The 16977-nt window shown below is 38.9% G+C and overlaps 1 protein-coding gene across 2 annotated transcripts; it reads right to left on the bottom strand.

Moving 5' to 3' along the window:
* Positions 1-29: 29 nt before the first annotated feature.
* Positions 30-16883, bottom strand: FBXO30 (F-box protein 30). 2 transcript variants are annotated; one of them, XM_015622689.3, is made up of 4 exons: positions 16568-16883; positions 12592-12696; positions 3782-5870; positions 30-2943 (listed from the first exon to the last, which is right to left on the bottom strand). In XM_015622689.3, exons 3-4 carry the CDS (start codon positions 5852-5854, stop codon positions 2740-2742), a joined length of 2277 nt encoding a protein of 758 aa, XP_015478175.1. In that variant the 5' UTR covers positions 5855-5870; positions 12592-12696; positions 16568-16883; the 3' UTR covers positions 30-2739. The 2 variants fall into 2 exon arrangements, with proteins under 2 accessions (XP_015478175.1, XP_015478176.1); XM_015622690.3 differs by having other exon boundaries at positions 16640-16883.
* Between the last annotated feature and the right edge of the window lie 94 nt (positions 16884-16977).

Here is a 16977-nt window from a genome sequence, read left to right as displayed (position 1 = left end):
TTTAAAGAAAATGCAATCATACTAAAAGAGAAACTCCAAAAGTTTTATTAGGATTTCAACAGACATTGAAAAAAAAATAAATTGCATAATGATTGAAAACATATTTTAAACAAAGTAGCAATGTGGTATCAAGTAAAAGAAAGACTGGAACAGCTGTCTATATATGCTGTACGGAACATGTACCAGGAAAGGGATATGACATATTTAAAATTCAAGGGCAAATGTGAACAGGTCACATTTGGATAGACTGACTATACACCAAAGATGTTTTACAAACTGCATAGCAGCGTAAAAAAAAAATTTATCCTAAGTATACTGTATTCCTGCATTTGGAGCAGTTTACAAGGCAGAGATGTTGTTTACAACATTGATATTTTAATAGCTCTGGATTCTCATAAAAAATAAACTAATTTAACAAAAAAGCCTGTATCTACATTTGAAAATAAAAGTGCATGTATTGAGAAATAGTGTTGTTTCTTAAGAAGAGTACTTTAAAGTTCATTTAAATAGATCAACAACTGATGATACTTTAGATGCAGTTCTGCACTGTGCTACAAGCGAGGTTTTAACACCAGTTCCTCTAACTGAACATCCTCTTTTCCATAAGCACCAAGACGTGTGCCTGCCTACTGTACTTATCAGGGTTCTGGGGCGTTAGAAAGAATGCAGAGTACCAAAACCACCACATTATTCACTAAAAAATACCAGTAACCCCAGACAGATGTTTTAAAGTAGATTTATCCATAAATGCGAGCATTATCTCCTCAATTTTCAGGATCCTCCCAGTCACACAACTACTTTTTAACACTGGAGAGCAGCAGCAAGGAGCTATTAGAGCTAAAAGACAAGAACTGATAAAAGTCTATCTCCTGCCTTGTACTGAAGAATTTGTGGGTAACGAGCATTCAAAGAACTGGGCTGGGGGTGCAAGATTCCTACCCAAAAGCCAGTTGGTATAGTCAGATCTGTACTTGAATCTAGATTCTCCTTTCCAGATAACCTAACAGCTAAGAATTTCTGCAAATGTTGCTAACTTCTGTAGAGGGTTTACTCCTTTCTTCTCTTCACACAACAAAGAAGAGACATGAAAGGAGAACATGCAGTTTGAAGATCCAGGCAAAGCTTCTACTTGAGTTCATATAATTTCAACTCATGGCACTGAATAACTAGGTTGGTTTTTTGTGGTTTTTTTTTTCTGAGCACCTATAGCACTCTAATTAGAAAAAAGGCAGTGAATGTTTAGCTGGACTGAATCCAGAATGGGAAATGCACAGATACCAAAGCTATGAACTGCAGCCAGAATAGCCATAAACAAGTGTCCGGTACAGAAATTACAAGTAATAAATGTAGCCATCTTTGTAAACATCTACTCCTTATTAATCTCTTTTTTTTTTTCCTATAATGGAAATACACACTGTATTTCACTGTTCCAAGCTCTGGTCTGTTTCTGTTTTAGCTTTGTGGCACAGTTGCTAAGTGCAACAGGCTAGAGACACCGACAGTAATACAAACAAGTTGGGAAGTCAGTTCAAGTTAAAGTTTTGCTATACCAGGCCATTTTTGATAGCATGTATTCTCTGTTCACAAATGCTTTGTAAGATCTTTTCGTATGGAACACTGGAAACAAATGGGAGTTATTGGTTTAACAAATGTAGTTTAAAATAACATTTCTGATATGCCTTATGCAATTAACAAATCATGTCTCATCTTATGAAGATGATACATTTGCTATACATACCAGTAATTTAAAATGCTTCTTAAAAAAGCAGTGTTTTTATAGACAAATTAACAGAAAAGGAGACAATACATCTCACAATACCACAGAACAAGTAAAGCCCTTTCATTAGCTGCACTATAAATTCATAACTGTTCATCGCATACTTTGAACTTCTGACTGCTCAAGCAATTTAACCCTCAGCCAAATGCAGGACAAGGAAAAATTTTCTGAACATTTGACATGGATATCATTGTAGGTGTAAGAGTAAAAACTAGTATTCCATGGTTTTAGCTCTAAAAGTTTTGCTCCCAGAAGTAAAACAATTGTTAAGAGTTCAGAAGAAAAAGAGCAATTGTTGACATGTCAAAACGAAGTTGTAGTAAAAATTAAGCTGCTGTAAATCTGAGTTCACTTAGATCATTCCTAAAAAACCTTTTTTTTAAAAAAAAGCTGATCCTAGATCACCTGTTTACTAGGAAGAGCAGTAGAACACTGATTTAATGAGAAAAGATGTGCTTAAAAGCTGTGTTTGAGACATCTATTATAAAGTTTTGAATTATTCCTTATCTTTCAAATATTTGGATTATAATTTGTTTGCCAAAAAGAAGGACCAGATACAGAAGGTACAGGATTTGGACAGGACCTTGCTCTCACTACCTTTCAGTGGTTCCTATCCAAATGTGGATACTATTTAGAGGCCATTTTTGAGATGTTATCAGTCAACAGCTACATGGGCACCAGTGAATCAGAAAACACACCTTAAGATTTTGTTCTTAAATTATATAAGTTAGATAAACTACCCTGTCCAGCAAGTTCCGAATTTTTCAAACGTTAAGGCAACTTTCATTACTTTCCAGCTAAACAGTATTATAAAAAATAAATGTCACTTCAAACCTTATATACACAGTGACAGAGTAGATTTAGCTAGAAAGTATCTTTAGTACATTAATAAAGTGTCTCATAATATTACCGAGGTTATATCAGGTGCTTGAGTGTATGTGCAATTGGAGTGGCTGCAATACTTAAAGTACTGGTTTCAAAACGGAGCGCAGTGACCGTCCCTCCTTGGTGAGCTCTCGTGTCACACACATACATGGCAGCGGCACAGCCTCCTCTCTTCTCTCCACCGCGTTGTAGCTGCACTTCTTCAAGTGGTCAGCCATGCTCACAATGTCAGCAAACTTCCACTCGTTCACAGTACAAAAGGCTGTACTGAAGCGCCAAACCTAGAAAATAAGCTGCACTTAGGCTCTCAGTGTTTTAAGATACCTCAGCTCTGAGCAGGAAATTACATGCTTGTGCTACAAAACTTTCAGGTAATGTTGTCAATAACTCTCACTAAAAATCAACATGAGAAAAAAAACACTACACAGAATTTAGTATTGTTAGTCCCAGGCTGATTCAGGCTCCAAGACAACTCTGAACACTGGAAAGAAACAAAGGCAATATTTTTTGTGTCCACAAAAGAGGTACAATCAGAAATTAAATGACAAAGTATTTTAAGACCACCCACAACAGTTTGTTTCTTATCAACTTCTGCAGCTCCAAATTAGTGCTGCAAGTACTCTGCAGTTTGGGGTGGGGTGAATGACAACAACTGTATTACACAAAGGTCATCCAAAGGTTTTAAATTATTTCAATATTTAAAGCATTCAGTACCAAGGTAATAGATATGATCTCAATAGGTTTGAAATAAAAATTGCTGTCAACACTACACAGGCAAGAAAAGCAAACTTTGTAGGCAGCTTTCCCACTTCTATGGAATATTGATCTTAAAGCAAATCATGAAAAGTAATCTTTTAACATTTTAAAATACCTGAAAAACCAGAAGCTTATTTACTTACATTCATCAAAAACTAGACTCTTCTTCTACTTCTCCAAGTGTGGAGAAGACTGAGACAATCTGCAGCAATTTTCACTTTTCCTATACAATAGTCTCTTTTTTGGAAGGTTATTATACCAAAATCCAGTAGTAACAGACATAATATTAAGAGACAAAGTAGAAACACGACCAATGATATACTTTCCCTTTCAACTTCAAAATAAAAAAAGTAGTTGACTTACCTTTTCTTTTACCTGCCAAGAACTTCCTTCCGGGCACTTTCTCTTCTCCCAAAGCAGTATCACCATTCCACGTGCTTGAAGCAAGCTTCCACACACATCTCTCATTAAGCGTGACACTCTTGAAAGCTGACATAAACTAAAGCCATCTAGAAAACTAGCAATGTGCTGCAGCACCTCAAAAGGTAGACTACTCAGATGGTCATTATGTAGTCCAATTAAGCAGCTTTTTGCAGGTTCTACTAATACTGTGGATATACAAGGCTGAACTCCAAATGACCGTAAGTGGCGGTCATGAATAATTTTTGCCCCTTGTGTTGAAGGGCAAAACCTTCGTTGAGAATACGTACACCCATAATATGCCAAAGGACACCTCTGCTCCATCCAGCCATTAAGGCCAGCATGAATGTCTCCATGCACATTCTTAAAATGCGACGAAAATTCATTCCTTCTAAACAACTGTCCACAAACAAATGTAAACATTGAACGCTGTTTTGTTTGGTATCTAGCCACATATTCCAATACCAAATCCAATCCAAGGGTCTGGAATGGACTTGGATTTGAGAGCTGTGGGTTGGCATGATCACATGCAGAAGCTGAAGCTATTTCCCCCACCATTGTATTTGTGGCCAATATAGCAGATGGGAGAGAAAATGTTTGGGTCCCAAAGTCAACGTGATACACATCGACAGCGCGACTTTCTGATATCCCCCTACCTCCGGGAGAATCTCCTAGGCAAAATAACAGAGCTGCAGTGATTAGATCAATTCCCTGAAGACCCATAGGATCTTCTGTTATCTCCAAATCTGATGTATCAACAGCCTTGTCTTCTTTTGGTGTTGACCAATAATGGTTAACAAGGAATCTGTACGATCGATGCCGTAAAAGTGAAAATGCATCTATGTTTCTCAATCTTTCTTGCTCCACTTGTCTCTCTAACATTTCTTCTTCATTAGCATTATGGGGAAGTAGTACATGATTAGAATTGCCATTAACTAAGTGATCAGCTGGTATTACTTCAACTTGTGCTGTTACAGGGCAGGAGCTGCAAGACTGTAATGCTTCAACATCATGAGATGCAGTACATTCACCATTTGCTACACTGGACGGTTTTGAATTAGATACACCAAGATCTTCACTGTGGTCCAACACCTTTGAACATTCATTTTCTACATGAAAGCCATTACACAAAAGTGAGGAGTTACTGAGGTTTAGATTTAAGTCATGGTTTTGCACTACATCATAACAAATATCACAAGAACCATTTTGCTCCATTTGTGAATTTTGACTCAGGCTATCAAAGTTAATTCCCCCAACTGCTCCTACATTATCTTCATCTGGATTTTCAGAGTCAGACTTTTTATCCTGAATAATGCCACTAGAAGTTTGTTCTTTAATCTTGGAATCTTCTTTCATTTCATGTGGTGAAATGCAGAGGTTTGAACTTAACATACCAATGTCCCTTGTAGCTGTGTTCAGGATATCCAGAGCAGCAGCTAAACTCCTCGTTGTTTCTACAGTAGCTTGATAAAGTGCACCATAGGACTCTTCATCTACAGGCATCAAACCATTGGTATGCACTGTATCAGGGGCACTTGATTTGACAGAGGTTTGCTCTCTGGTTTCTGGTATTTGATCACCTGCTTTTGACATCATCGTTGCTACTTTAAGTGATTCTAATAACATGCGCTGGTCTTGAAGAGCTAAAGCCATATCTAGCTGTTCCACTTCATCAACATCTTTACTCAGATTTTCGTAAGATTTTCGGTCAGCATAGCTGACTGGCCATCTATTCCACTCCATGGTACAACATACCACACTTGCAGGACAAACTTCTAGGTGATCAGCAATTTTATTTCGGGCTACTATGAAGGGACATCCAAAGCCACTATTCAAACAAGGCACTCTCTCAAGTGGACATAACATACGATGTTCCTCAGCTTTACATGAGTGAAAAACTGCTCCACAAACCAAGGGGCAGCCAATCAAATCACAGGAAATGCCCGGCTCTGGTCTGGTCATACAACGACGGCTGACACAGTTCACACAGTGCAGGTGCTGCTGATGTTCCTCCATGACTGTAAATCCAATTCTGAGTACAGAGAAAGGAGACAACAGCATAGAATATTAACTCAATATTGTTAATATTTACTAGCTAGTATTTGCAGCTTTTGCATGCTTGATCAACAGACATTTTAAGAAAAAAGTATGTAACATTTCAAAGAAATGGTGCTTTTCAGCTGAAAATGAGAAATACACATTTGTATCAGAGCCCAGAACATATTCTATATATTTATTTACTATATGCAACTTAAGCAAAAATGTATAATCCTTCATTGTAGAACAGCCCTTTTTCCCTGCCCATTGCAAATAGATAATTCCATTAAAAACAAAGCATGGTCTTTGACTATATATCCAACTACCTAAAATTATAAATGATACAATTGCACAGATTACAGAGACAAAATAAAGAAAATTAGATTGATCCTCATGTCCAATTCTCTAAATTAAGCAGTGGCAACCTGTTCCCCAGGCTGCCTGCTACACGTAAGCTGCTGACACCCTCTTCTTGCAGTTCATTTTAAGGTAATCTGCAGCCTTCAGTGAGCATGTGAATTCCATACCACGTCCCATTCTCTCCTCAGTCCCTGCATCTGACAGACTGCAGTGCTTTACAACATCTCTTCACTCTTTTTCTTCACCTATAGCCTATAGCTCTGCCCTTTATTTTCTACAGGAGTTGCTGTACAAGGGTAGCAACAATACTAAATAAGTCCTTTTCACTGAAAACATTTACATAAAACTTCAGTTGCCAACATGGTCGTATATATATGTCCACCTCAACCCACAAAATGTAATTTTTAAGTGCATCCCATGGCCACCCTGATCACAACACCAGCAATTTGAAGTGTAAGGATATCAACAACTCTGCATAACAAGACGAAACAGCAATAAAAATCAAAATACATGTACATCCACAGTGCAATCTATAACAACATGTTGACAACAACAAAAAATTCAATTATTTGTTGTGGTATGGAAAAATAAAGAAAAAACAAACAAAAAAAAAGCCCCAAAAAAACCAAACCAAACAAACAAAAAAAAGTCAACTTTGTGTCTTTGTATCACTTATTGAAAAAGTCTAGAACTGCTCTCTAGCTGGAGTGCAGGCCCACACAAATTACAAAGCTCTCCCCTATACTCTTACAAATTCCCTCTCAGAAGTGATACCAGCAGGGATTAAAGTTCAGAGGTATCAGTAGATGACTTGCAGAGAGCCAAATCTCAAAAATACTTTTTCAAAAATGCATTGCTCTGTTCCATCTTTTCTTATTCCTCCCTTCTCCAGCAATTTTCCTGAGAAATAGAATGCTCAGAGAATTTAAGATTAATAAAGATAGTTTCTTACTCTGCTAACAAGTGCTCTCACACATTGTCTTTAGACTAAACACTTCAGGTTTAATGCCTTAAACCTTCTTAAATTAAAATGACTCTAAACTATAAAAAGAAAACTGCTTCTCTTCAAACTGAAGGTAGAAGGAAACAAAAGTGCCTTTTAGATACTCCAAATAATTTAAAGCATTTAAATAGAAATCTATGTGACACTTCACTCACTTGTATAATTTTAAAATGCTTTGAAATTCATACCAACTTTAAGCAGCAATCAGTCCTCATACCCCCATGTGTCGTAATTTGGATAACTTAAATATTTTAGCCACCCACTCTCCGGAACACTTTTAACAAAAAAGCATATGTGCTACACTTAGCAGGCAAAACACATCTGAATTTCCCCCAACATACCTTAGCATTTATATACTGAGTAACAGCAAGTTTCAAATAAACTGTCATGTGTATCAGTCACTGGACTCAGTGAAAGACTTGTTCAACCTTTTTGCAAACCATTCTGGCACACAACCTGCTTTTGACTTGCAAATTAAGTCAGATAGCATCTACTACAAAGCGACTAAACATGTTCAGTAAAGAATGAAAAAATTATTTGACTTCTCTGATGATAATTTTAGTTCTACCAGCAAAGCCCTCTCTGAGTAATTCTTGCCAAATACTGTGGCCTGTTGCTAGACCAAAGAAAATCTCAGAAATTTCCATCAATACTGAAAGAGAACTACTTCTCAAGTCAACAGGTGAACAGAGATCAAAAAGAAGCTCTCAGGTTATGTGTGCATTCTGAAGTGTGTAAGACAAAATGGAAATAGCACTGAAAAAGACAATTGCTAGTTTATAATGCCAGGGCCTTTAGAGAGCCCAGCCCCTGCTTCATCTATCTAAACAGAGCCCTGCTCCCATAAAGCAACAGCCTGCTCACTTCAAGCTGGCCAGAAGTGAGCCACCTGGAGAGCAGCATGCAGGTGTGGTCAGGCAGGAGTACCCATGACTCTCTTAAGATGGGACAGTGTGTTGCCAAAGTGGGCTCAGTTGCGCAGGTCCCACCTGCCCGTGAGGGTACCCGAGATGACCTCTGCCTCACTGCGGGGGTTATGGATACTCTCACCCTATTGAGAGGCTTCACCATCCAGTTGACAGTGCCCCAGGTGAAAAGAGGGCACTCACATCATGAGCTGCCCTTTCCCACGGGGTGGAAAAGCTGGGAACAGTCTGGCAGCAGCCCAGGGAATAGTGCTGTCAAGACTCACAGGATGTTTCTCCCCAGCAGCGAGGGGCAGGCCTGGGCTGCCCTGGGTGCTGCTGCTGCACAACTCCGCGCTGGGCACGCAGAGCGGATGGAGACACACATCCATTCCAAACTCTCATGGGCTCTGTAGCCCATTCCATATCAACTGTAGCACTTGGACTTCTGTGGGAATTTCACATCAACATCAGATCACGTCAAGATGAGCCATGTCACAGTAATTTGGGCCAAAATTGTATTGATTTTGGGCAAGGCAGACGAGCCACCTTCACTTAACCCAGAAAGGGGATACATGTCAATTATGCTGGATAAATAGCACACACTCCTAAGCCAGCACTATTCTATTGCTTCTAGGCCAAAGCTGGCCCACATGCAGCAGCTCAGAACACAGTCAAACTGAGCTCGTGTTTGCCTGCACCATTTCTGGAGACATACCCTAAATTAGTCAACCATCATTAAATACTATCTTTAAATAGCCTGAGCTTACACAGAACATTCTATTAAGACAGTAAAACATCCTCCTCCCCAGCACACTATCTTGGTCTTTACAAGTAAGATTGTGAAACCTGAGTTGCTCAATGATACTGGCTTTTCTCAGGCTCCTGAACTCCTTTCACTCGTAAGCCAATATTCATCAAAACTTAATTATTTCATATAAGCAAATGGCCTTTCAAAGTAAGGAGACAAAATCTGGTGAAAACATCAAATATCACTACCAGACTGTGTGTGAAAGCCAAAGATGACCCTAAAATCAAGTCTTATCAATAGCTAGATGCTAATTTATTCTATTACAGATGCTTCAGGTTGGTTTTATCAAGAACCAGTTGTGCACAAAATCAATTAAATAGGTAAAGTAACTTATTCTCTCAGTTTCTATATATAAGAATTTTACTGGTCACCAAGAAGCTTGATATTAGTTGCCATTTATCATACAATTAAAATCTTTTGGCTCATTTTCTAAATATATATTTTAAAATATCTTCAGACATCAGTAAAGCAGCAGCAGAACATTCACTAAAATTCTGCATTCCGCTTACAAGCCTTAATTCCTCACCACCTGCTGTAAAACTTCAATTTAGTCAAAATGTTGCATTTTATTTATCAGTTACTACAAAGTCTCTTTAAATTTATTGAATGTTCTTTTATGCACCTCTAATTTTAATACTTGAGCTTCAAACTCAAAAGCTGTTTTGGGCAGCCACGAGTTCCTGGACTGTTTGAACTATAGGTTTCTGATATAATTCAATTTTTAAACTGCAAATTAAGTCCAAGGAAAAAAAAAAAACAAATGACCATATCAAACTGGTAAAATAAATAGATAGGACCTCAAAAATTAGCACACTGATTAATCAACAAATGGCCATGACTCACTCTATTTTGTTAGCTAACTTTGTATACCACAGAACTTAGCACCTTTTTCATTCATAGATCAAGAGCATTCACATATGAATAATTTCCCATTAAAGAACCACAACCAATATATCATTAGCACTACACCGAGAACAAGAACCACCCTCTTCCCAAATATTGCTTTGTAAAGAAAAAAAAAACCTGCTGGGTAAAGGGGAGATAAAGAAAATTCTCACTGGAGGTAACAAGTCCTTTAATTTCCTCCAATACAGCAAATTGAAAGGCTAACAAACAATGTCATTGCTGACTTTAAGGAAAATACCTGTTGTTAAAACACATGCCAATAATATTTACAGTGCTTATTATCCCACTGTGCTCCTTGTCACAATATGGTCAAAAAACAGTGTTGGAACAATGACTACAGCAAGAAGGAACAGCTGTCCTTTCCTGATAGTGTAGTGTCAGCAACCAGCTTCAGTTCCTTCAGTTCAGAGTGCCCAAGTACATACACTTGACTGTTACTAGCAGAGAAACCTAAAAATACATCCCGTTCCAGTGAGGTGACCACTGCTCTCAGAATTTGTGCCATCACTTGATGTTATTGTACATACTATACAGTCAGCTGACTAAATCAGCCAGAACATGCTTTGAAAATCTGTCATAATTAAAAGGATTAAAATTCCAGCTGCTACAGCCACGTGATTTCCAGTTGCTGTTGTAACACAAACATTAAAATAGCATAATAAGGGTTTCAGACACACACAATACTTCAGCTGCAAGTGCAAGCTCTTACTTTCTTCTATACCCCAAAATCTGTACTCAGTATTACCAAAACCAAAGCCTGCTTGCTCACTCTCTCCTATATGAATTCTTTGGGGCCAGTGAGACAGGACATCACAGCAACCATTACTGCTATTGGAGCCCTCCATTACACAACTCCTTTTATTCATCAAACCTATAAAGCTCAACTACCTTTGAGACTCTTCTATCAAATTCAACTGAACAGACCAACAGGTTCTTAAATGGCTGCTTCAAGGAAGTGGAAGACTAGAGACACACAAGCTGCGCTACAGGTTTAAACTCCCAGGAGCATCCAAATCCACCCATAAGCAAATACATGCAAACCGTACTAAAAAATTCCCTTTTGTTTTGGACACTGCAGAAGTGATGCCTTGAGTTTTAGCTTTTATATTTTTCAGATCCTGTACTGGATTAGTGAGTAACTCTGAATTTCATACAGGGTGTTAGTAAGCTCTCATCACAGTTTGGTCAGACAAAACAATCCTTCCAGACCTGAGAACCAAGATTATTATCACAGCCTCAGGCCCCGAAAAGTATAAACAAAAGTAAATTGGAGGGGAGCAAACTGGGGAAACGTGACTTCATTACCTGAAGCTGTAATTAGACAATTAACTCCTGATATGCAAACAGATCAAACTTATATGAAAAACTTGTGACCATCGTCCGTCTTGGGTGTAGCCTCTGTAAGGCTCCTGCAGTGCCCAAGGTGTGTCTGTTAAAGGCCTTTAATAAACACTTTATTCTCTAACTCTGTCTAGCCTCTGTTCTAGGTAGCCAGTCCAAGGCATCAGAAGAGATAGCTGTATTTCTCAATCTTCCCTCTTTTACACAGGTTTCTGTCAGGAGCTTGTCCTTTGATGCCAAACTTAAATTCTCAACTTTACATGACACTAATTACCATCCCCCACCTCTAAGTTCATCGGGACAACCCTGATTTCTGTTAAAACAAGGTAGGAAAACAAGGTGTTAAAACAGGGAAGCTAAACCTATATTCAAAATAGTTGGATGGATGACTGTTCACTGCATTCTCAAACATAAATTAATCCACAACAAAGATGAGAGCATCCTCCCTGGTTGGTAGTGACTGCACATACTGAACATACTAGAAAAAATCTACATTAATTTATTTTTAATCACTGAAAACATGAAAAGAGCTCCAATTACTAAAGTCCAAACTACTATGTAGCAGGACGCTACTTCAACCATTACTATCATAGTTACAGCTATTATTATGTATAAAAAGAGGCAGAAAAAGGTTACACTAAAATGGCTTTTTACTGCAAGAACAAAAAAACCCTCAGGGGGGCACATACTTCTGGAAAGATTCTAGTTTTATCAGTTGTCTAGCATTGAAGGAATATATACTAGCTGCTTTTTTAAGCATAAATCAAAGTTACTTATCCACCTCACAAACAAACCAAACCAAAGAAAGAGGAATCTCTAACTACAGCATAACTAATGAACACTAGAATATAGAGAATTGCAACCTTTTTTATGACAACCCTATTTATAAGACTCCTCCATGTCTGCCCCTGCCCCAAATAGCCATTTTTCCCGGTGGAAAACTATCTTCCTAGCATTCAGACAATACAGTGAAATTATTTCCTTCCAAATCATTGCAGCCAAAAAAAAAAAAAAAAAAAAAAAAAAAATAGAATTCAAGGGGAAAAGAACCAAAGCAAAACACTGCTTTGACTGAAATGGACCCTCCACTGATGCCCTACCCGTCTGGCTTGTTACGTTTTAGAATAGGAGCTCTGATGAAATGACAGAACACTTTCCTCTATCCCTGTTAAACTCAGTTAAAAGAGTGCTAAAAATCAAAAGCAAAACTACTAGGCTTTTCTTTAGAGTACTTTTGTGACAGATCTGCCATGCATTCTTGCTTCCCTGACAGATTCCCCAAAGAAGGAGCCCAAAGACCTCAATGTGCCTTTGGCCACACACGAACACAGGACAACCACACGAGGAACAGCTACACTCGCTGCATGGCTCAGGCACAAAAGCACTCTACCTGTTGAGACGGTGACAGGGCAGAATCAGCTAGAGAGCCAGTAGATTTCATGTGTAAAGCACTTCTGAACTTGAACACAGTGTGACTCCTCGACTGCTGCAGATTCTGCAAGAAATGAGATCAGAAGTAAGGTTTCATTTCAGGTGTAGACATTACTTTCTGTATGCACAATCTCCTGCAAAGGTCATGCGCTTACACTGTCTGGGGCTACAAACACTGAAATTTTTTGTAGATTTTATGGGAATATAAACAAGCTTTTAATAGACTTCCCAAGTACAACTTGAGTTCTGTCATTTTAGCTTATTGCTAGCTGTTAGTCATACTGGATGGTAACCTAATTACATTTAAGGCTGTAAGAGATTATTAAGAGTTATTATTCTGACCTACTAGACTTAATTCACTGCTCTGACCACTTCAGGAAGAAAAAAAACCAAACTCATATGAAAGATTGCAACAGCTGGAGAACTGAAGGAAATAAATCAAGTTTAATTCTTTTACGAACTGCATTTTAGTCCAGTTAAAGTTTGTCCATCTTCAGTCTTCATACCTGGGAACTTATTAAGCAGTTGCTTACTATTAAAAAGCTTTTTACTGTAACAAGATGCTTCTTCCATTCTTTCATGCCTAAGGATTACCACTAAAATTTAAGAGAGGTGAAACTAAGGTGATATGCCCAAAAGAACAATGGTATTCTTATCCCAATACCAACTCACAAATCCTTCAGAAAAGCAGGAAAGAAAATAAGCCATTTCTCAATAACCAGAGACAGAACTACTAGGAAAAAAAGAAAAAAAAATCATTCTGTATTACAGTAGGTTGTTTTAACCACCCAAAAGAAGCCAGAAATAAATCCTTCTTACATAATATTTTAATTCATGCATGGTGCTGCCCAAGAATTCCTGACCTCTGTATACTTACAGAAATCAGGCCAAACATCTCATTAATATACTGTTTCAGGTCTTACTACACAAGTTTAACCAGGTCCCATAGCAAAATGAGAAAACAACTTTAAAGTAAATAGACTATGAAAGCAACTTCTCTCCAACATCCTATACTGAAGTGCAATGTCATGTATTCTTTCCATATGAAGTTATTTTTTCGGTTAACAATGTACTCTTATATTAGACAATGGTCTAACATGCAGCAAAATAGATGGTGCACAAAAAAAATTTAACAGACATACCCACAAGGATACCTTATCAGACTATACTGAAGTAGAAATGATGGGAGGCTGTCTCAAAATATTTTGAAAAAATTGCAGTAAAACAAAAAATAAATTGATATTATAAGCCAGTTTTAACAACTTTATTCTACTCTATTTTCAGGTATTTCCCTTTTCTATCAAATGAAAGACACTTCTCACAGCAACTGTCAGGCTTTTCCCCCTTCCAAGCTGCTTGGTTTTAAAACCAACAAAATAGTGAAAAAAAAAACCAAAAAACCAGTTATAAATAAAACTATTGTCTAAACAAAACTTCATCTATCTCCAACAGTTGATGACAGAAAGCTGGGAATGTATCTCATAGTGAGCATGATATACCAGCTCTTTCAGTGTGTTTCTAACACGACTGAAGAACTGGAAAACACGAACATCTTCACTACAAGTTTGTACAGGGTTTTAGGACATAGGATTATTCATCGATTTGTTACCTCTAATATCATTTAGACTGCCTTTTCCAAATGTCAACAGGCTTGATGTTATTTCTTTTTGCCCAAGGACTCCAGCTCAACGATCCTATCCAAACACATTCCTTATCTGGTGACAACAGTGACTCAGACAAAACAAGGTTTTGTAAGAGCATTTAAGCTTTGCCAATAAAGCACACTCCTATAAAGATCCTATTTGCAATGAATCTATCACACCAACAAATTTCTCTGTCAAACAGTACTTTTGGAAATCTACAGTTTGTACAAGAGATGTTTCTAAGTAGACAAATAAAAGCCTGAACTTCAACAAAACACCACCCACCTTCCAGCACCTCTGTAGCAAAGTCTGAACCAGGTATGACAATCAGCCTGAACCACTACCTAAAGTTTCACATGAACAGCTGTAACTACATCACTCGGAAACTTACCTCACCATGCCTCTCATTCTCGAGCTTTGAGACCTACCATTTTTTCATCATGATTTCACATTAAGAGCTTAGATCAGTGTTGGACATTTGGTAAGAAACAGCACAATCTACTCAGCTGGAGGTTCTACTGACTTCTATAACATGACACTAAATGTCGCATTAGAAACTGTTAAAAACAGTAGCTTGCAAAGTCAGAATCTAGAGCTCCCCTGCCCTTTTAACTCTCTTGGCCTGTTTCAGACCAGTTTATTTTACAAGACTTTTCAGCCTTTTTCCTTCATTTAATACTGAGACTAGACAGTGTCCTGATATTAAGGACAGCTTACACAGATTTCTCTGTAACCATCAATAATGTAAATATTCCTCCTTGCGGTCTATTCAGGAATACTTATCACGCCTTATATAATCTAAGCATCTCACTAATAGATATGTTATCTTTATTCTTATTATGCAAATAAGGAATCTGAAGGGAAATTGTCACCACTACAGTGATGACTATACGTGATTCCCTGCTCCCATCTTTATTCCACTGGATCTCATTGCCAGAGGCAAACAGCATTTGCCTCCTTTTAGACAGAGCCCACCAAAGAAATAGGTCTATCGATGTGAGGGAAATTTTGTTCCTTTTAGTTCAATTTGACTGAAGATAAAATAGGGGTTTCTTAACACAGCTGAAATCTGCAGCAGCCACAGGAAATCATTTGAAGACTAATAACCATATGCTTTCTTCTTCAGAAAGTTGTAGACTACACCCTCTGTTGTAGACACTCTTTACGACCTACAAACCTGGCTGTCCAAAAACATGCAGAAATCTTGTCCAGAAATTTTCCAACCAGACACTGCTTGTTAAACACAGCAGTTATTTTGCCCATTAGACATCGAAGTAGGAGGCAAGGGAAATATAACCCGAACTTAAGAAGTTGAGTAAATGCAGAATTTAGTGCAAAAGAAAGAATGTTCAGGCAGCAGAGTAAAAACACTGCTTTTGCATAGCTTTTTCCTATTCTGCTGGGATTCTCCTGTTCCTTCTAACTTTGGAAGCAAATGAGAGAAGAGACCCCACAAAAAGACTCAGCTTGCAATACAATCCCAATTCACTCTCTAATGTATTTCTTCTCTCAATGAAACTTGACCATTATGGAGAAATTCCACATAGATATTTACATGCATACAGAGTAAAGCTGGCTGTGCATTTTTCAGTATTCCAAGTACTCAACTTGCTTATAAACAAAGTTCTTCTACTATTTTTTGTACTTCTGGGAGAGGGGTGCAGAGAGGAAGGTCATAAATAATTGACATCCTCCTCAAATGGGATGCATGAACCTTAACCTCCCTAATCACAGCACAAGTTAAGGTGTATCACATCAACGTGAAGCAAAAAGCAGCAAGTGTCCAGGTAAGGACTTAAGCTCCACACCAATTCTAGAGGAAGCAAAGGAGGTATCTTGCCTGAGTGCTAGCACAAGCAAGGTGAGGCTGTTACTTCGGGGCCACTGGGTTTGGACCAGTATGCTAACAGTTATTTGGCATATTAACAACATAATCAGCAAAAGGGAAACAAGTATTATGAAAAGCTTCTCAGCCAAATCCGAATAAAGCATTACTGAACAAAAGAAAGCCACCTCTCCAGCCCACGGGTTATTTCCTTCAAGAATTTTGAAGACCTACTGCGAACAACAGCGACGCTAACAACTTTTGGAAGTGAGGCCACACAACTGTTCCAACACGCCAGCCGTTCAACAAGCTGCTGTCATCTCCCTGTATGCTTCTGATTGCCGACCCGCGGGGTTACAGGAGTACAACCACACAACCCTCGCTACCTTCCTAAAAGAGGGAAACAAAGGCTCCACTGCACGTCAAAAAACTGCCATTAAAAAAAAGGGACCGAGAGAAGACACCACCTCTTGAAGGTCTGAGCACATCTACTCGAAATAACACAAACACGGCGGATTAGAGAAGGATTTCAGCAATACTTCTGGATTATTTGCTCTCTTCCTCCTCCTTTCACGCGGAAAGCCGACTCCCCGACTCTGGTCTCCACAGCAGCAGGCAGACCCCGGCCCCACGCCCTTCCCACGTGCTATCGCGACACCCCGACAGCGCTGGCACCACGGCGGGCTCAGGGGAAGCGGCCGCGGCACAGCTCAGTCCGCCGCCACCCGTGGGCCCGGCGGCAGCGGCCACCCTACATGGCCCGGCGCTCCGGGCCCCGCGGGGCACGGGGGGCGGCCGAAGAGGAGGCGATGCCGGAGGAGCCGCAGATCGAGCCCCCCCCGGCCTCTCCCAGCCGCGACCTGTCAGGGGCGGCGGC

Source organism: Parus major, chromosome 3 (genome assembly GCF_001522545.3).
Source record: "Parus major isolate Abel chromosome 3, Parus_major1.1, whole genome shotgun sequence".
NCBI lineage: Eukaryota > Metazoa > Chordata > Aves > Passeriformes > Paridae > Parus > Parus major.
The sequence above is the reverse complement of the archived record's forward strand: the minus strand, read 5'-3'. Positions and strand labels throughout refer to the sequence as shown.